General features: G+C 37.8%; 1 protein-coding gene across 1 annotated transcript; it reads left to right on the top strand.

Annotated features, from left to right (window-relative positions):
- The first annotated feature begins 321 nt into the window (after nucleotides 1-321).
- On the top strand, nucleotides 322-20,788 carry suclg1 (succinate-CoA ligase GDP/ADP-forming subunit alph). Its single transcript, XM_041983461.1, has 9 exons — nucleotides 322-426; nucleotides 3,730-3,830; nucleotides 6,001-6,117; nucleotides 6,287-6,499; nucleotides 6,889-6,946; nucleotides 8,731-8,814; nucleotides 11,839-11,990; nucleotides 16,371-16,559; nucleotides 20,564-20,788. Exons 1-9 carry the CDS (start codon nucleotides 393-395, stop codon nucleotides 20,588-20,590), a joined length of 975 nt encoding a protein of 324 aa, XP_041839395.1. The 5' UTR covers nucleotides 322-392; the 3' UTR covers nucleotides 20,591-20,788.
- The last annotated feature ends 1,361 nt before the right edge of the window (nucleotides 20,789-22,149 follow it).

The raw sequence follows: 22,149 nt of genomic DNA, 5'->3' as shown, positions 1-22,149 counted from the left end.
ATTCTTGCCACGTTTACTGAAATCATCAGCAAGATTGAGGCGCCCTCTACTGCTGACAAAATTTGACTCCTTTTAAGAGCTCCATTTGTGGAGGACTTCAATATCCAAAGTGCTTTGCGATTTCAAGGGTCCTACTACTTAGCCTGGTTAAAAAACAAAGAAAAAAAAAAACAAAATAAAACAAAATCAAAATATTGTCTGTGTTCCTCTAGCATCACTTTAATTTACATTTAACCGAAATGCTTGATTAGTAAAGTACATAATAAAGGAAATTGTTGTGAAACAATAACTTGTTTTCAAGCCCGTTTTCATGCTCCATGGGAATATCTGTAGTCAGCTGAATTGCGTTCGTAAGGTCCTCAGCCTCTTGTGTCATTGGTGAATGACCGAAGATGTCTCACAGCAGGTTGTTTGCAAGGCTGCTTTGTAAGTAATTAAGCAAACTTGACTTGAGATGAGTTGAGATGTTTGTGAGTTTTGTTTCTGTAAAACGAATGCACTCACGGTCTCTGTGCTGTACGTTAGCGGAGCGTTGCAGACCCATACAGTCTTGCCCTGACTAGCTGGGTTAGCTGTCAGTTAGCCTTCAAGCAAGTTAGCCACATTAGCCCCTCTATCGTAGTTGTATGAAGGTAAGCTGGTAAAGCTTACTGACAGTTAGCCACGTAGCTAACATGCTAACTTTTTGCTAACTTCCAGTGGAGACCCAGTTCCACCCCTGAAGTATTTGACCTTGCATGCTCTTTTGACTGAAAACGAATGTTTTCTCAGAATGTCAGTCAGAGTTGCATGTGCATTTTAATGCGTGTGGTGGTAGGGGACAGCTAAATTAGTTGTTCAGTCATATTGCTTGCAGATATGATTGTGATAACATGAACTTAAAATAGTTTAATTTAGAGTTTGTGTCAGCTCTGCTTTGCCAGCTGTGCAGCTGGTTTGTACTGCTAAACAATGCGAAAGAACTAATGTGCACAGTATTCACTATCGTCATTGTGTTAAGATATCTTGCTTTTGAGCAAACTGAACTTTGCACAGTGACATTGAGGCACTACAAGCAGACCAAAGTTCAGTCATCCATCCGGAGCTTGTACAATAGTTTATGTTTATCAGATATGTTGGTCCTGACCGACAAAAGGCAGAACCAAAATACATTAATCTGTCAAATTTTGATCTAAAGAAAATGCATCCAGCTAAAATCAAAACAAACAAAAAACGACAATACAGTCACTTCGTCACATTCTGTAAAAGTTTTACATTATTTTCAATTTATCTTTAGTATGTGACCTTTATTTTCAGCCTTTTTGTTACACACTTGAATCTGTGCACATCTCTATAAGCAAGTACTAGTGGAAGTGAATAAAAAAAAAAACATTAAAATGGATATCACTAGCTTCTCCTTTGCTCATTTATTGCTCTTGTAATTATGCCACACCACACACACCATTCAATTAAAAACAACAACAAACATTGAATTATTATCTAATCTCTTATCCTTTTAAGCCCACTGTGCATCACAAATGTGCTCTACAGTGACAGCTTTTGGTGTTGCAGCATTCAGCGACTGGATTTAGCTTGTGGAAGTTAGTGTGATGTCATCTGATTCTGCAGTAACATCTGAATAAAAACTGCGAAGCTGCAGCAAATTTCTTTGCTTTTTCAGTTATTGTTTAATAAATTAGTTTATAAAATGTCAGGAAGCAGGGGGAAGAAAAGGCCACCGCACATTCCCAGAGCTCATGGTGACATTTTAAAAGTTAGAGCCCGCAAACACTTTTATTTATTTATTTATTAACTGGATGCATTGATTCTAATTCTTTTGGCTGATTTAATTTCTGTTGATCCATAAATGGATCAATCAATGAGCGCCAAGTTATAATTTTAATCATTCTTGTTTTGATCAAAGGTATAATAAAACATGTATTGCATATGTGTGGCCGCACAAGTAAGAAACCTGCTCAGTCTTTGTCCTATCAGTTTTCTTGCAATAGTTGTGACAACACTTTTGCACTGTGACCCAGTCTGTCTGCTGCTTATTTAGTCTAAGTCCAGGTTTTGGAAACTGTTGTCTGTATCAGACCCAGACAAAGTTTGGAATAACTGGTACTAAAAGGAACCATAAAGCAAATGGGTGTGCTGCTGTCAAACGTGATATTTATTTATTTATTTTAGGTTTGGTACATCACTTTTAGTCTGTCTCTTCTCATTTTATAGATTTTTTTTTATTTACATCTTAACAGTAGGGCTGAATGATTAATTGTTTTGAAAATCAAAATCACAGTTTAAACATAATTGGCAAATTGCAAGGAACTCTATTCACTTTCATGTTACACAGCACCTAATTCAGGTTTTAATCCTGCAGCGTTTAAAAATAATAATTCCAGTTGTCTTTCCTGTGCAACAGTCATTTAAACATCATGTAACAGCTACACCCAGCTGTGAAGTTGAGGTGCATTTTCAAAACTCATCACAGATGAATTTTCCATAAATCACTGAAAAACTGTGACAAAAAAGACAGAAAACAACCCAACTTCTAAAATGTCCTGATGAAGTGAAAAAGAACGGTTTTACTGAGTGGAGTCACTCTAAATATTTGTAAAGTTCAGAACTCAGATAAAGCGTTAACCTACAAAGAATATTGGATCCATTTTAAGCCGTAATATGTCTCAAAAATAACTATAATAATGTTAGATTCATCTTGTTCTGCTGCTTCTCCATAATGGACATGAACTTTACATCATAGCACGACTGTTTCCATCTGAACCTCAAATTCAATTTACGGAGAGGGTTTAAAAATGCATATTTTTGTCTGACTTTCAGGTGGCTGAAGTGGTATATTTTCTGACACGTGTTGTCTGTCTGCTGGTTGTGTGCTCTCCTGCAATATTGTGCACCTGTCTGTCCATGTGCACCAGGGTAGAACTCTGCCATGTGCAATACAGAAAGCATGTAGCGAGACATGACACACTGAAGTGCAAATAATATAAAAGAAATCAGACTGTTTAGTTTTTAATACAAGGACCAAGTATAAACCTATTCTAAAGAAAATGTAACCTTCAGGCTTCAGTCTTTTGGCCACAGGCTGTACCTTGCAGATGATAAGTGAAGCTATGCATATTTCAGCATTGCATCCATGCATTAGAATATAGAGCAGTTCATGATTTGACTGCTCTATATTCTCATCTCGTGTGGTTATCCTCCATCTCATATTATAAATATATTTCTCTGTGTACACTGAGCAGAAGCTGGACATGAAAAGATTGAATCACAAATTAAATTGCAATATTTGTCAGAAATAATTCAGGCCTACTTGACAACTTCATAGCATAAACAACCAATTAAATGTATTTACAGTTCATCCTGGAAGTGTTTGTGGTCACATTTTCAGTGAATGGTAATGGCCGTGTCTGAAGGAAAGCTAATAGTGTTGCGTGGCAACAGTAAAAGAGGCTACTGCCAAAATACTGCAAAGTCCTTAAGTCTGTTGAGAATAATGCCTTCAAAGAAAAGTGAAAGCTCTTTAATCCTTCAACTCACTGGAAAAAGAAAGGTTTGAGTATTTTAAGATTTTTTGTTTAAACTTGTTGAATTTTCCTCTCTGCGATGACAGTTTATTACAGCAGGCTATAGTCATGTCTATACTTGGCACATTCAGTGTTGCTCATCTCATGAATTTAACATGTTTTAATGATTTTAGACACAAGGTCACTGTGTTCTTTCTCTGTCCATCAGTGCAGCAGAGTGGAGTGAGGCACTGTTATACAGGAACAAGAAAGAACCTCTACATCACCAAGAACACGAAGGTCATCTGCCAAGGTTTCACAGGGAAGCAGGTTTGTATTGACAACTTGTCCGTGTTATCACATGACAGCAGTTTATCTTACAGTAATCTTGTTGGGAAACTTAGTTTTCTCTTGCTGCACACAAATTCACTTATTTTCCTCATGTGAGGCTTTCTACATGACTAAAAGAGAAGCAGAGTCTCGGTTTATTGTTTACAGTACTCACCGTTGGTTTCCAGCTACAGTTTTTGTTGCTGTGGTTAAGCCTTCTTTTTCACTTAGGTAGATTTAGTTGCTTTTTTAAGTTTTTCTTTTTACAGCTTTATTCTTAAGTAGACAATTCATGGCACGTTCTCAAGTGAAGCACAGAGCTGACTGAGTTTTTATTTGAGCCTTTTTCTCAGGAGAGACAGACATCCAAGCAGAAGGAGTCTCATCACCACAGATATAAATATCATTTTGCATTGAACAGTTCTCACTGGGGCTGGTTTTGAAATTAGTTTTATTATCACACTAATTTTCTTGATGGTAAATGCTGAAACATGCTTGGCACTCTAGTCTGTTTTGTTGATGATAATGTAATGGTTGCCAGGCTCATCTCACGGTCTTAAGAAGGTGAAATTCAAACAATTCATTATCTCATACTGAAGAAAAGAAAAAGTCTTTTTTTGAGTCCCTAGCAATAACTCTGAAAGACAGATTGTCGATCCTTTTATATCTCTTTTTTTGTTTTTAATGCGCAGAAAAGTTTAGATGTCTCTGAACCAGACGAGGAGGATTAAAGTCATGACAAATGTGTTCAGCAAGCCAGAAACATGGATTGGACAGTTTTCTATCCCACCTCTGTCCTTATAGTCTTCAGCTTCCAATGTTAAGCTGTTAAATAAAGATTCTGTGAACACTGGGTAATTAGAAAAGGATGAGAAATGAAGCAAGTGCTATTGAGTGCACATTGCCGTGTCCTTGTCTGATAAGCCAGCCATTTCTCAAAATAACTGTCCCAACATTTGCGATTAAAAACGAGTGACCAAAACAGCAGAGTTAGCAGGGTGAAGGGCTTTATTACAAACGTGAGGGAAATGCTGATTCATAGCTTTTACTTATTCTTAATAGGCTAGTTATAACTTTTGAATCAGGTCATTTATTTGCACTTGCAGAGTGTCCTTCATCTCTCCTGCATCATCTATATTCTATTTGTAACTGAACGCCTTCTTGTTTAGCAGAATTTCCATTAAGAACAAGTTAAAACACCACTTATCTAACTATAAGTTACTTCCACTCATAATTGTACCTCCATTTCCTTTTGTCTACAGCTCTGCTTTTTTGTTTTTGTTTTGAATAGCCTCAAAAGTGACATTTATAAGTCCTGCAAGGAGTACAAGTAGACAGACTGCAAACACTGGGTACTTACATAAGTTTGTCCTGAAATATTTAAAATCTAAAGTGCATTTGTTTAGCTTGTATTAACAACACCTGAAGTCCAACCTGGAGTTTCTATTATTCATTTTTCCATCTAAGATGAATTTGTTTAAACATCTCTTCTTGTTTCCTCTGGGCTTAAACCAAGTTTGTTTGCACAGCACAAGTTTACATTAGCTGCCAATGGGATGATGAGTTCAAGGAAGAGGTTGTATTCAACTATGTAGCTTAATTTAGACTACAGGCTGATTATTACAGAGATATTGGCATCTGTTTATTTTCATTCAATAATTAAGACAAAGTTAATCAAAAATGCTCCTGTGTAAAATGTAGTTTGATGGGAGTCTGCAAACTGGGTTGAAGCAAGTAAATTTACATAATGTATCTGGAATAAAATGCACCAACTGTGGCAGCTCAGCTGGAACGCCTCCTCTACGGTTTACAGGGAAGTGATGGCTTGTGAAATATTCTTGCAAACTCTTTCGGGGAAGATGTTTTACAGTCCGTGTCGCCATTTTTGATTTGTTTTTCAAACGCTCCGCAAGGAGATTAAACTAAGCTTAGACCATTATTTATTTGTCAACAGTATTTTGATTCCTTTTCTAAGAATGTGTTTACTGGTAGCTTCATCCCCTACTAAAATCCTGCCTTAACCTAGCCACCAGGGTGATTAATCCCAGATGGAAGCACGTCTCCTTATAAGATTCTTTGCAGTGATATCTCATTATTGGTGCTGTAGACATGGCTGTATCCCACTTTTACTCACATATACACTTCTTCCATGCTTTCTCCTCCCATGTAGGGAACTTTTCATAGTCAGCAGTCTCTTGATTATGGCTCCCAGTTAGTTGGAGGTGTTTCCCCTGGTAAAGGTGGCAAGACACACCTTGGCTTGCCAGTCTTCAACTCAGTCAAGGAGGTATGTGCAATTCCCTACCCTTCTTTTAAACTAAGGTTTAAGATTTGAATTCAGTATCTTGAAAATTATTATTTTTATTTTTTTTTAAGAAACATTAGATGGCGCTATTTCACAACTTCAGGGTTTACATATTGAATGCACCACAAACTCCTTTTATTCCTTGCCTCAGGCAAAGGAAGGGACAGGAGCAGATGCCAGTGTCATTTACGTACCACCACCGTTTGCCGCAGCTGCCATCATTGAAGCCATTGATGCAGAAATACCCCTGGTGGTGTGCATCACCGAGGGCATTCCCCAGCAGGACATGGTGAAAGTTAAACATAAACTCTTGCGCCAGAGCAGCACCCGTCTCATAGGACCCAACTGCCCAGGAGTCATCAACGTAAGCACACACTCACTCACGCTGTCAGAGATTAAAGTAAAAATTCCTTTTTAATGAGCTATGGGTATTTGATATAATAGTGAAATGAAAACCTAATAGAAGTAGAATGTTTTTTCTTCAGCACTAGTTATCATATTCAGCTTTAATACATACATTAAAAATTATATTATTCCAAAAAAAATGAGTGTGTGCATTCATTCATTTTAGAAAAAGTAACAAAATAATCTACATAGAGATATGTTTGTTTACCAGTAAATATAAAATGAGTAAAGACAGATTTTAAGATTAGAAGTAGTAAAGCTACATTTCCAGTGTTAGAGAATATTAAATGTTTATATAATTGCTGTGGTATTGTACTATATTTTCATTCAGAATGTCTCTTTTTACAGCCTGGGGAATGCAAGATTGGCATCATGCCGGGACACATTCACAAAAGTGGAAGAATCGGTGAGGATCTCACACATCTAACTATCAGAAAAATATTTCCTTGTTTTACTTTATGAATGAAAGTACTTGGTATTTTTTAACACTAAAGGTTAATTACAAATACGTCTTGTGGCAGTAAACTAGTGACGTTATGCTTGAGTCCATCTGCTCGACTCTGTATTTCAATTTCAATAATTTTTTTTAAAGAATAGAGACCAGGCATATTAATGGACATTTCCACGTAAATATGCAAGATTATAGTCAATATCTAATCTCATATAATGACAATTCCAAGAATATATAACATACAGTAATGAACACATGATGGGAAACAACAACCATCTGTGTTGTACCTGGAGGGAACATTGTTGGTGTGTTTTTAGCCATTGCTTAGGACTATTTTTAAATAATGAATAATTATTGCTTTGCCTGATGATTACTGGTATTTTATTCCTAGATGGTGTACCTCTGAATTATCAGAATAACAGTTTCACTGAATTTGTTTTTACACTTGGGAGTTTTACAATCTCCTTTTATTAATAACCTTTTTTTTTATGAATATAGATGCTTAATGCTGTGGGACATTTCAGTACTTTATGAATGAGATGTGTCCAAGAAAATTTTATAACTGTCAAAATTGAGGGTGCTGTGTTTTTACATAATATCCCAGTAGTGGAAATGACACGTTTTTTTAGCCATGATTTTTATTGTTTGGTTTTTCGAACTGACAGGTTGTAGCCTGCTGGCAGTTGTTTGTAACCAGGTTCTATAGCAGTAGCTTAAATCAGAAAATATTGTGGCTTGCATAAAAACTTTGGCTGACTCTGTAGTCAGAGATGGTCGTATACGATGGAAGTTAGCTCAGTTATGTTTAATTGTTGTTGCAACATTCTTTATATGTTCCATAAATGTTAAGCAAGAGTCAAAAACAGCATCAAGGTATTTAAAAAATCCCACCACTTGAAGGTTATCTTGATTCACCATTACACTTGTGTCGAACCATTATGAAGCTCACGTGTTGCGAGCACTATTTTGATACATTGCTTCAGCATGCCAAAAGTCACGTGACCACCAGCCGAAGCTTTGTTGCGCCAGACAGGCTTCTAGCTGCTTCATGTGGATGTTTTAAAGGGGCTGCGCTTGCTAGTGTGTCAGTGTGTTTCAGTCCCTTACATCACAACTTAATTATATAGTAATGCAGTCACTTTCCCAGATGCATAAGTAATTTTTTTCTCCAGCTTTTCCTGTTTAAAGACACTGATTTAGCTGCAAAAACTTATTTTATGACAGATTGGTTATTTTAGCCTAAAGGCCACCTTTCATCATTTATATTAACAAGAAAAGAAAACAAAATCACTAGATTGAGACCCTATCCTTTATCAAACACTGAGTCAAAGATGAGAGAGACAGCCACACACTTCTACCTTCACTTTCCAGCTCAATGAACTAAGCTGATTTTTTTTTTTTTTTTTTTACAGCGTTGTACTAAAATGAGCTCTCGCTGTTTACTGCTTGATAATCAACACATTCTGCTGCTGGCTGGTGAACCTGTACAGTGTTTCTGTTTTACTGTCTTCATTTCAAACAGCATAATACCTGTTGGAGAGCCCTGTCATGATACTGATATGCTCTGTTTTTACTATGACGATAAGTCAATTTAATTTCATAAAGAGACTTGAAATAGCAGCTTGATCATTTTCATTATTTTATGAACCTTTTTCAAAATGTTTAGCAGCGTGTTTAGTGTGTGTGGCAACATGTACACACCCAACATGCTAAGATGTTTTTAACAAACTATCTTTCAGGTATTGTTTCCAGATCGGGCACCTTGACATATGAAGCTGTGCACCAAACTACGCAAGTAGGCCTGGGCCAGTCACTCTGTGTGGGTAAGCTACCAGTGACGTATTTTCTCTGTTAAAAAATGTCTTCAGTTGAAATTACTCTGGAAAAAAGTGCATATAGAGCCATAAGAAATAAATACAACAGATCTGAACAGACTTTTTTTTATTTATTTTTTTTTTTATTTCCTCATTTGAAAAATCAAATTCCCTGTTATATCAACAGATGCAAAAAATTAAACTGCACTGAACATCACTTTTCCACAGGTATATATTACATATAAAATATATTACACACACACACATATATTTATTTATTCATTTATTTATTTCATCATGCTGTACTTTGTGGTGACATTTAATGTGATTGTAGAGATTTGTGGTGTTGCCTTGCGGTGCTGCAACCAGGGCAAAACACACTTTATAAAGCAACTCGCACTGTTTGTCATCATCTGGCTTAAATCCAAAATACGTCCACATCGCTGCTAAAATGCGAACATTTTTTGGGTACAAGTTTGGTTCGGGTGAGGGGGTGACTCTCGCCACTACCACTTGGCTCCATTTAAACCTCCTTACTTTACTTTCCTCCGCTTTTACTCTCGCTCACTCTTTCCAAATACTCGACTGCAGGCCGGCTTCCTCCACTGAATCACATGTTGTAATGGCGCTTTACCATTGGTTGAGGGAGGAGGCAACAGCAGTGCTGCATTTGGGGATGCTTGAAAAAATCAAAAGTCAAATTTTTGATCTTTGCCTGTAAATGTTCTCAAAAATCTTAAGAATAGTATGTTTGTTTGATTTATGACCAAGTAAAGTGTGTGGTAATATTTCAGTTCTGTAGGTCACAGTTGTGTGAAATGTAAACAGCATATGCGTTCTGAGTGCTGATGTCATTTGGCTGGAATGGCCTGGTGACTTGAACCTACACTGAGATAAACATTACTTCTGTTTGGCCTTTTTGATTTGAACTTGAGTGCAATAGGATCACCATGTCAGGGAGGGGGAAAGAGGGTCAGAGTCTGGTGTCTCAGCAGTAAATGAGAGCTTAGCATTGTGACATCACCGCAGTCGTCAGCTGTTTAAGGGGGAATAGGAATTAGTTTAATCTTCCCTTGATTCATTTCCCCATCCTAAGCATACATGGGGAGGCAGCTGATGCTGAACAGGAAAAAGTTCCATTTAACAAGAAGGAAAACCTTCAGCAGAACCAAACTCTGGAAGGTCAACCATTTACCTTGACTTGTTGGGGGTTGGAGGGACTGGAAAAAGATTTATCAACAAGCACCACAACTTTAAGCCAGGGATACCTTCTGAGCAAAAATATGGGCAAATGCATGAAGTGCACTAAAGGGGACATGACAACATCTCAGGCAGGGATCTTTAGGCCTTTTGTTAAGCCATGTGGATTATTTACTTCCTTTGTTTTGTCTTTCAGCTGGAAACTCAAATCAAAAGCAGCACCATGAGAGAACGTATCATTAATTTCTCTACTGGTGAAAGAATTTTAACCAGTCACTGTCAGCCAGATCACATCATCAACCTAGAGAGCACGCAAAGTAGTGACCGTGTCCCCTAGTTCAAATTACACCACAAACTTTGAGGACATCTGTAATAATTAAGATGATTACCGCTGTGCTGCAGCTCTTTTCGATGTTGCTACTGTGACTGCAAACAAAACCACAACATAGACTTTTACTTAGCAACAGAGATTATTTAAATGTTTTAAAACCAGGTGACTTCTCAGAAGAATCTACGCAATCCCAAAGAGTTAATGTGGAAAACCTTCCATCATCTACCCATGTTTCCATTCCGCTTTAAGTTCTTTGATTCGTGCTGTGACTCGGTAACACGTGGATCTTTATAGTGTAATGGGAAGCTGTGGCATTACACTGTTCATTGTACTTGCTTGTAGTTGCGGATGCAGTTAGATATACTGTGAATACAAGCTTTATTTGTTTATATTTGATCAGCACCTTAAAACGGTTGCAGTGACATTGTCTGCATCTCTACACATTATGGCAATTCACAGGAAATAAATTAATCTTACTGAAAATTTATTTTGACCAATTTATGCACCACCAGAAAATGAATATTCAGGAGCAGCCTGGACAGGCCAATTCATGAATAACAACTTGACTCCATTATTATTTAAACATTTTAATTATGGAGTATCCTCCAGTCAGACTTCATAAAGCCAGTGCTGTAATGGTATTAAATATTGTAAAGTTCATTATGGGGGTTTATTGGCGGGTCAGCTTTAGACTTCTAAAGATTCTTGCATCTCCTCCAGGCAACTGCAAATTACAGTTAATACAATATTTAACATCACTTTCATCTTTGATGCTGGTAATATGATTCTCATTGCTTGTTATTCTTGTCTTCTTTATTCTTGGTGTTGCCGGTTGTTTTTTTTTAATTATCATTGTTATCATTAATATTTTTTCCCTTGTAGTATGAATCGAGGCCACATTGTTCCAGACTTGTTTTGTGGATGGCGATTGTGCTCTTTCACATGGTTCAAAATTTTTCTTCAAAATTTTTCTTCACTATTGCACCATTTTGATTAGCAAAAGCTTGGTAAAGTATGTTTATTGAATGTGGAAAGAAAGGCATAATTGGTGTTCAATGCTGAAATAAGTTTTGTTTGCACCAATTGGAGTAAAATGTAGAATTAGTGGAGAACGGTGCTTTGGCAAACTTTATACCAGTTTAACTTGATTCCTGACAGGAAAGACTTTCTCTTCGTTCTGTAGAGCTTTACTGCTTTTTTTCCATCTCATTGTAGCTTGCTCATACTACTACTGTTTCTACCAACCTCAACACCAATAAGGACACGAAATGCTATGTTGTGCAGTGGAAGGTTGCTTGACCAAGCTACACTGAATGTGGCCATGTGAAACAGTTTGGGTTGTGTCTTAATGCTGGTTGTCAGATTTTATTGACCTGAAGCCGCCTGTTTTTTTTGTTTTTTTTCATCTGACTCGTGGGCTGAATGACTAAGTGATCCTCAGATATTCACTTGAATTATCCTTTGAGAGTATTGAGTCATCCACTGTTTTTGTCTCCTGCAAGGTATTGGCGGGGATCCATTTAATGGTACAAACTTCATAGACTGTCTGGAGGTGTTCCTGCAGGATCCCAAGACAGAGGGCATCATCCTTATTGGAGAGATTGGAGGGAACGCAGAGGAGAACGCAGCCGAGTACCTGAAACAGCACAACTCTGTAAGCAAATAAGAAACTGGACAACCTTTATTTCACCTCACTCTCCTTGTAATATTTTCAGTGATTCACATATCTGTTCATATGAAAAATGTTTTGTTTTTTGGAATTAGCACTTAGTTATGCCCTTTTAAATCTATCCACTCCAGTGAACACAGCATCCCATCACACAGTGAGAACATGGTGGAGCTGCAAGCGTGTTCTGTCTCTTTGATCACAACCTCGGGCTTCCTCTCATTTCCCTGTGTTGATTTGTATGATCCAGGTAAACAGTGACAGATGGGATGCAGGTGTTACTCACAGGTCATGCTCGAGAAGTCTGCAGCGTGGACGAACAGTATACATTTCCTGATGCCCATATGTGATTAAAAAGCAGTAGGCAGTAGGGTGATGAGTTCTGTTGCTGAACGGCTGTGAGCTTATTGTTGGCATTTATAACTTCACCAGGACTGAAATTGGTGTTTTGCATTTTGCAGATTATTTTGCCATGTTAATTTTTCAGTGTGTATGTGTTTGTTTCTGTGTATGTGTGCATGCAGGGTGTGTTTCAGCTGAAAAATGGATTTGATTTGCCCTCAACTGCTCTAATGCATGCAAATCTCCTGCTGGCGTCTCAGGAGAATAACTTCTCTCAGTGAACAAATAAAGTACAAACACCCCCTCCCAATCACCCAGAGTGTTGACAGTGAGGGACAGTTCAAATGAATCACATGCATGAAAAAACCCAGTAGAGCATGGGAGTAAGCTGCAGATCTCACGTTGAAAGTCAGTTGTGTAGAAAATTGTTCATAAAAAGTGCTTTTAGACCTTATTTCTAATAGTCAAGGCCTGAACAAAGACGTCAGGACACATTGTTTTCACTTTGAATTGAGCTTAACTTTTTTTTTTTTCTTCATTTGAATACATTTGAATTCAGGTCACAGGAACACTAGTCTCACATAGCCAGACTTATCTTCACGGCTCTGTGCCAGCACCAGAGATTAGTCTGTCTGCACCAGTTATTATTTCTTATTTAAACTAAAAGGGGAAAAATTTTAATAATAAAAATAATACCTCTGGCTTGTTTAAATTTCAAACCAATTATAATCTTGTTGGGCAGTGCTAAGACCAGGATGCAGTAATAATGCCCCTGCAAAATGCTGTTGGGAAGCAAAACCTGCTGGAACATGACTTTCAAAAAGACAATCTGCAAAGTGTCTTCCCTAATGTAACATTACATTTTCTGCATGCAGATTGTTTTGGGGTTTTGAAAACACACAAGAAGAGAGAGAGACCTCCTTGTAATGTGTGTATATATATATATATATATATATATATATATATATATATATATATATATATATATATACACACAACTTTTACACCCTTTCTATTATCAGCAGAGGTTTACAAAACCAGAATTAATGTCAGTTAAATTTAAGATACAACAGTACAAATTATACTTAAAACGACAGTCTTCCCTGTTCAGTCTGCGTTGGGTTACAATTTCTGTTAATCATCAGTCTAACATAATTGAAGTAGTTTATTATTTTTCACCTGTCAGCAAATGCTGATTGGAGTTTTAGCTGAGGAGTATTTAGTTCTTCTTCAGTGTCATTTTGATGAAGGACTGAAGCGATTAAGCACCATCTAATTGCACCCAAAAGCCAGAAGTTCAGAATAAAAATCTAAACAGCAGAGCACACATCTTATGTATGAAGTTGAACACATTAGTAGTCAGAACATTCAAAAGTGAGTTGGTGTTTGATGAGATTTGAGTCATAGTGAGACTATCAGAAAGTATCCAACCCACCTCTGGATCACCAAACCAGTTAGTAAAGTGGTCCGATGTTGGAGGACAAACTTGCCAATAAGAACACTGCTCACATGCAAGAAAATGAGCTAATGTTTTATGCTTGAAAGAAAAGGCTTGAGATCGTCACAGCAAAAGTACACCAGTAAATTTATTTTATATAAAACATTTATTAGCCAGTGTCATAGATTTCATGCACACTGAAAATGGCATAAATGAAGCCATGTGTTAGAAAATACTGGCTGCTTAGGATAAAACAAAACAAAAACCAGAATCAGAGTTCAATACGAGCTGGTTTAAATCCAAAGTTTTAACACTGTAAAATGTAAATAAAAGCATCCCACGATTTGTAGGTATAATTTTGTTTATTTTATCATCATGAGATATTACCGACAACCCCCCCAATTAGCTTGTGCTGCTTCAAAGCAGTGAGGAAAACTCATCTTCCGACAGACACTAAAATATCATATAAAATACCAAACGTTTCGCTGCATTTAACATTAAATTAGCAAATTCTCACACACATGTATGTAATATCTAGTGAACCCTGTGTTAAATGAAATGTTGGGAGTCAAGACCGATTTGTGTCATAGAAACAGCAAAATATATTGTGCTCCTGTTTGAGAGAGACACATAACACCAAAAGTATTGATTTCATTATCCATCAGTGTTACAGCTGAGTTACAGCACACTGTTTTTCTACCAGCAGCTTCAATCTGTGAGGGGAAAACAACCTAATACTGTGAGTGTGTTCTGCTGTCAGACATTTATGGTGCAGGACATATTTTATCGTTGAGTCTTCATCTGAAGTGAGGCTCTATGTGTGCAATGAAATATAATCTTAAAAAGTCCCCCCCCCTCCTTAAAAAAATGTACCTTGCAGTAAAAGCTTTGTAAAGCCTACAGATCGGTGTAAGCCCGCATAAACATTCAGGAGTTTACTTCATGTAAATAAAGTGGGCTGGAGGATTTGGGAAAGAAGCTAACCTGCAGGTTTACTGGTTTATTTATTTATTTTTTCTTTCATTTTCAGCCTATTGACTTTTTGCCCAGCCTGTCTCCACTGACTTCAACTAAACTTGTTGTAATTCAGTAGAAAGGGAAAATTGGGGTGAGGTTGTAGTTAGAAGCAAGACAGGTTAGAAAAGTGTGTTATGTACAAATACATGCTACCCTGTCATGTTTTAGGGGCATATAATAGCACAAGTTTGACTTTTTAGTGATTACAATTCCTCACCTCTGAACCAGGTTTTTTAATTTTTGGTGTCTTCATAGAACAAAGCACTCCTCCAGTCATGCTGGCACACAAAGACAGGGGAACTCCCCTATTGGTCTTCTAATTACGGTAATAAATCTGTGCTGCTAACAGTGGAAAACAGAAGACGGGGAGGATGAATAGAAGTATGACTCTCCTCCCTCTATGAATTGTTACACAGTGTCAAGGGAGGCAGGGATTAATAGAGTAATTAAACCTTTTTCGTTTGAGGTAGATTTAAGGCTTGATTCACACGAGGGTGCTTTGTGTACTCAGAACGTGCTCTGACTTATGAGCAGGCCCTTTGCTGCCAATTTATTTTGTGCCCACATTCTCGATGCATAGAGCGGATGCTTATAACATATTTGGAGCATTTTAAAGTGATATTCCCTCTCTCACTCCATCTCCCCTTTTAACATTTTGTGTTTTAACGTTCTCGTTAGCGGTGCATTTTGAGCCGGGGCCCTCAACATTTCCCTGCTGTTCTTAATTATCAAAATTCATTACCAGCTTATTTTAATGGCTTCCATCTTCTTCCTGCCAGCGTCGTGTTTAAATTTGGTGCTGAGATGGTAGCACAAGTGAGTGTCTTTGAAGGACTTTGCTGTATTGCTTTGGCTGTTAAACATGCCACATTCGCTCTGCGAACGCAGTCTAGCAGATGAGCTACGACCTGCGCACACACACCCATACGCGCACACAGCCGTCCTCTGCAATTAGGCTGTTATTTCAAAGTATGAAATATTAGCTGCTGTAAATGCACACGAGCAGGCTTCATCCCTCTTGCTAGTTATGATGTTATTGCCAAAGATGAAATATTAGCTCTCTTCACCTTGGAAATGATCTTAACTGTTGAATGTAACATCCATCAATGAGCAGACAGCATAGACAGGCGCTGAGCTAATCACTGGCTGCATGACTAATTACCATTTCAGAAATGAGATGATATGAAATGGCAGGAGCCTGAGCCCCTATCTAGTCATACACCAGCCCATGCAATTAAATGTCTTGATTGACCCTTTGTTTTATTAATACAGGCTTAGACAGAGATGACTGGTTAGACAAGCCTGTTATCATGGAACTCTAATGGGAGGACATGAGGTGCTTTGTGTCTAATGAATGAATAAAATGCAGGTGTAGAAAGCTAATTCTCTGTTTTTGTACAACCACCCACTCCCTCCCCTTGTTTTGCTCATTTTCTTCCTCTTGCACCGTTTTGTTAAACATACTCAAGTCACACTTTTCCCCTGAGCTTTTCGTCCTTATGCTCATCATTTCATGCTGATGTGTTTTCATTTGTGTTGTTTTCTTTTTCGTTTTTCTCTCCATTGCCCAGGGAGCTAAGGCAAAACCTGTGGTGTCCTTCATCGCTGGACTAACTGCTCCTCCTGGCCGTAGGATGGGCCACGCTGGTGCCATCATTGCTGGTGGAAAGGGTGGAGCCAAAGAAAAGATTGCAGCCCTCCAGTCCGCTGGAGTTGTAGTCAGCATGTCCCCAGCTCAGCTGGGCAGCACTATGTTCAAGGTGAGTTAGTTTTGTCCCACATGGGAAGCGTCAGAGAGTTTTAATAGTTTGAATCATGTTCAGATATAGAAGTGTATGACTGATCATACCAAAGCATATTCCCTGCTTTTGAGCTCTCTGCTGTCACAAGGTGGTTTGGCAGAATGCCCACCAACACACACAAATGTTTTAAAGTCAGTACATAAGCCTTTGGTTAAAATGACTCCTATAAAGAGACAAAGGTGATCTACAGTAAGTTGGCTGGATTTATCTGAGATACAGAGATTAATGATCTATTTGGAAGCACCTTGTTTTGGCTGTTTTGTTTTGGTCCGAGTTGCTGCGGATCTCAAGGTTTTATTTTACGGACATGTAAAGTTTAAAGCTGTTATACCAAACCGTTAATGTTTAATAGCTACAATAAGCTCTGCCTTTAGGACCTACATCATAATATGTCAATAAGTCCATGATTTTTACTAAATAATCTGGGCAACAAAAAGGGCCATTCCACCCAGTTAACACGTTTCAGAGATTTTGTAATCCCAACAGGACTTCCCTGGCAAAATAAAGGTTCAATAAAATAAAAAAAATGTTAACTATTGATGCTTGATACAGTTTCCTAATATTTATTTAACCTAATGGAGTTTTTTGGTGTTGCCACTTTTAAATAAACTATGCAAGTACATTTTCCACCACTGATCTTAGTAAAGCAATGATTGTGATTTTGTGCATGCAAGCGAGCAAGACGGCATGCACAGATAAAATGTGGAACGCTTAATGAAATGGAATGATGAACAATCGCAGCTCTGTAAAATATCCCACTTGTTTTTGGAAAAGAAGTGAGACTTGCATCTCGTTAGTGATGCTAAGTTACTTTTAGAATTCTCATTTTGCATTTCCAGTATTACGTAAAAGGAATTTATTAATGCTCAGTCACAAAGTTGAGGGAAGAAACATTCAAAATACATTCTAGTCAATGTCTTATTTTTCTGCATCTTTCATCTAATTTCTGAAACAAAAACAAGCACTTTCTCCATCTAAGAAAGGCACTAAGATCCGAGTTAGTATAATGATGTTTGAACTATGCTTTACTTTAAGATCCAGATATCTGGAGGCGATCGTCACCTCAAGTACCATCTTTAATTACAGAGCTGTCACAAATCAACAACCCCTTTTTTTTTCTTTTTTTGTAAACATGATTTTGTGAGGGTGGTGAGAGTAAACCTTATAATGTGCTGCTAACAAAAAAACGCAGCAGACAAGAAAGTCCAAAATTAATAAGTGTGTGTTGACGGTGGCAGAGTTGGCGCTGCAGCTTCTTTATTTCAGTTTATCTCAAGGGAGGCACCATTAACAAGATGTATAAAAAGTGAAAGCATGTATTACAGCCATTCATCATCTTATATTTTCATTACCACTGCCGGGACTACTGCACACAGATATGGATTTACATGACATTTTTTTTCCCGGAGTTTAATTCATAATCATTTCACGTAATGATGAAAAACGTGCTTTGTGGTTGCTCATTTTGCCACACGTTGTATTCATACATCTCTGTTAATCTCATTGACCGCTGTAATCGAAGTAATAACACGTAAAAGCAGCAAGTGAATCTAACACTCCGGGTGTGTCCAGAGACGACAGTGGCTGTAGTCAGAGCCGTCAGGTGAAGTGAACATTTGCATTTGTTGACCTTCACGCCCCTCGACACAAGTGGTGCAAAGGTGCATCTGCAAAATGTGATATTTAATCAGCAGTAAATAATGTAAGGATTATACTTGCAGCATTGGCCTAACAAAAGGACCTCCTTTTCTATCTGCAGCAGGCTTGTGAATCATCAAATTTCTACTAAAATGTCTAAACAGGGCAGAGCCTGCTCATATGGCTCCTGATCAGTGTTGCAGTTAAAATATTTTTACTGTCATTTGATTTTGGTCGAACCATGTTGTCTAATGCTCATTTCAAGATGGAGAACATGAAGCTATGAGCAATAACTAATTGAATTCCTGTAATCTGGCAGCACTGAGTTTATTTGAAATGCTTTTCAGCCATGGACTTAGGAGGCATGGCCGCAGGGCGACGCAAGTGCTTCTTATCAACATGAAAAGTTCAAATCTAGGATAACAGGAGGAAGATGACACAGCAACCAGTTTGTGTGTTATCTAGAAAAACCTTCACGACTTGATAAAGTTCAAGGTGGAACTCATGCAGAGTCCTTTTCAGACCAGGGGGGATGTTTGCATGCTTCTCGCTTTTAAACCTGCTGCAAAGGGAGCTTGTTTTATATGATGTCATTGTTCTCACCTAGAAAATTATTCATTCATCCATCCATTGTATTTATGCATGTATGCTTTTTACTGTGGCAGGAAGCTGGAGTACCTAGCACAGTGAGAACGTCAGTGGTTCAAACTAGGAACTATCTTGCTGCGAGGCAACGGCTAATCTAGGCTAAAAAAAAAAAATAAATTTTCAGTAATTTTTACATTAGTTTTTTTTTCTGAAGTTGGAAGGAAAATTGCAAATCTGCAGTTTTAGCAGTAATAACATGGGCTATTAATAACTTTATAAGCAGCAGTCAAAATTTGAGTCAGAAAAATCAATATTTAGAGTCTCAAACTATAAACTAAATGTACCTGGTAAGTCAGAAGTGTGTGAGAGCCTTACTAATTTTAGTTTTGGTGTTTAACTGAGTTCTTCAGGTCAGGTTATAAAAGCAAAGGCAAAAACCACATTTGAGATCTTTGTCAGCAAAATATGATTCAGTGGAACGGTCGGAACATTTGATGATCGGAAGAATAATTAAGAACTTTGACTCCAAAATAGATTCACTCCATAGTGGATCTTATTTACGATGCCTAAGAGCTCAGGTGTAGCTACTAAAGCATTTTTAATAGCTAGTTTTTAAACGTCTTGTTTTTCTATCACATTTTTTTTTCTACTTGCCCTTCTCACTTTTAGTCCACGGCTGTTTTCATCTGTTGCCTTTGTGTGGCAACCTTTCCTTATTTTCCTCCTCCTCTTGCTCATGACATCTCAACTACCTTACTGCATGTCAGAAAATGTGTTTTCTTCCTCTATCCTTCACAAACAGCTCTGCTATTTTCCCTTTGAGTGATGACTGTTGTTGTGCATCTGCTGCCATTCACCATTGAATAATTTTTCTCCTTATGTCACAACCACCATTTTTCTTGCCATTCTTTCCATTCAATTAATCTTTCTTTGTGTTGTCATTTACAGTTTTCCCTGTAATTACTGAACCCTTTTAACCCAACTGTAAAGCAGAAATCTAGCGAACAAGGCCGCAGTATTCCACTTTTCTCTAAATATATCCAAAAATAATGTCCTTAAAAAACATCAGGATTAGGTGGTGAGGCAGCCTTGGGAGAATTTAAGATATTTAAAAACAGGAACCTCGTTCCTCCTCCGGGTGGCAGTAGATCTCCAGGTAACTCCAAGCCACAGAGGAATGGCCCAACATGTGCTTCTGTACTTGTGTGTTCTGTAGACCTGATAAATGGCATTTGCATTAAGTTACCCCCCTCCCTGCCACCCTCCCCGGAATGGAAAATTCTCAGGGAACAACATATTCTATCATCCAGCAATTTGTGTGATATTCTCCAAATTGAATATGTAAATAGCTACATCCTTTTTAATGGCTAACATAATGCCTTCTCATTTAAAGTCACATGGTTGGACTATGCAGATAAACACAGCAACTATAACCTCACATAAATCAGATTTTTACAGATGTATTGGCCCTATTAGTCACAGGAAGTGAGCTGTTTTCATATTGACAACTGGGACTTAACTGACACGTACATGCTACATGACATGATTTGCACTCTCCAGGATGAAAAAAAATGCACTCCAGAGCTGGAGTGCGCTCCTCCTTCCTCCTTCTACAGCACATCTGATACGCAGGATCAAAACGGGCCGTGTGAATTCCACATGAATAAATCATTCACATCTGTCTAACCTCATCTCACGTTGTTTCTCTTCTTCCTCTCTGTTGTTGTTCTTTGCAGGAGTTTGAGAAGAGGAAGATGTTGTGAATTGTGCTGTAAGACAACCGACCTTTTACCCTCCCCTTCGCTTCGAAACTGAAATGATTCTGGAGGTGGACAGGCCCAACAGTATCTCGAAACCCTGATAATTTCATCAACGAAACGCACATAAAGTGTTTATATTGTAATTTCTGCCATGATCTTGTACCTTGCACATAACAAAAGAATAAAACATTAGTGTCTTAATGGTATCATAAAGACTTCATTGTACACAGGATAAAAGCTCTGTGATTATTTTCTTTCACCGCATGACATCACCAGATAAAATAGGCAGGCCCCTGTGATCTGTTGCATTCTCTTATACTGTAAGATGTGTTTCATCACTGGTTGTCCACCTGAATAAGAAATATTTCTTATACCCGGCTGGGTTGTCTGTACTTTCACATGGCACGCAGAGAGAGCTCGTCTGTCTTAAGATTTTTAGCGTGAACATCTCACACAAATGAGGCTGCAAAAAGGTGTCAGCTGTGACAGTAACACACTGTATGTGCAGAACGAGTTAGTCGAGCACTTTAGATGGAGGTGCCATTTTTCCGTTCACATATTTTATTGTTCAAATGTTCCAACTAACATTTTCCTCCTCAAGAGGCTGGTGGTGTAAAATCATAGCATTTGATGGCAGTCATGGCTCCATCCTGAGCAGAAATGATTAAAAAGCCAGTTGATTAGTCCATCATGAGCTTTAATAGGTAGCACTTACTGATATTTGTCAGTTAACCATCTTTAAGTCTGGTCATGGCATCTTTTCAGTAATAAAGTTTTTACCGGTAATCTTTGCTTTTAGAATATGTCTTCAGAATTTGATAACGAATGACTGATGAACATATCACTTAGTTCTCTACAGTCCTGCTGTAAAATCCCATTTTTTATGTAATTGTTCTTTCTGACAGTCTGATCACAATCTCAGTCATCTGAGGAAGAACTGCTCTGTCATCAAACGGTTGCCGTCAGTTACACAGCTGGCTTTATTAACTGATGTCTTTTCCAAAGATGTCCGTGTATAGTCAGCGTTCCTGGTAAAACATGCTCCCTTTGAGCAGTCTAGTATGTTGCTTTCTGAGCTCAAACCATGATTTTTCAAAGTAACTATGATCTTTTCCACTTTTAATGTTGGTGGTAATTAGAAGCCGATTGGTCCTGCTCATCAGTTTCATACATGCTGCAGAGCGTGATTGGATGCTAATTGCTTAATTAATTCATGCACCTGTGTGGAAGCATTTATATTTGTTGTGTTTTCCTACTAATTTATTTTGGCTTTCCTAAAATTTGTCACACATCTGGAATGCACTTTTACTCTTTTTAAATTCACTTTCAACTCTTTAACATCTGCAGGCAAAAATAAAGCCTGTGTGAACATTCAGAGAAATGTTAGGTTAGTTTGATCAAGGCAGCCCAAGTTTTACTACAGGAAAAGGTTAAAGAATCAACTGATTGTACACAAGGTCAGATTAGACCAGAGGGGAAAAAAAAGCAGGAGATAAACTTCCAGTTGGATCTACTCCCACAACCTGTTTAAATGAACTCACTAAGAACAAAAGTGTGTAATG

This window comes from Melanotaenia boesemani, chromosome 4 (assembly GCF_017639745.1).
Source record: "Melanotaenia boesemani isolate fMelBoe1 chromosome 4, fMelBoe1.pri, whole genome shotgun sequence".
Taxonomy (NCBI): Eukaryota; Metazoa; Chordata; class Actinopteri; order Atheriniformes; family Melanotaeniidae; genus Melanotaenia; species Melanotaenia boesemani.
This window is presented reverse-complemented; position numbering and strand designations above follow the sequence as displayed.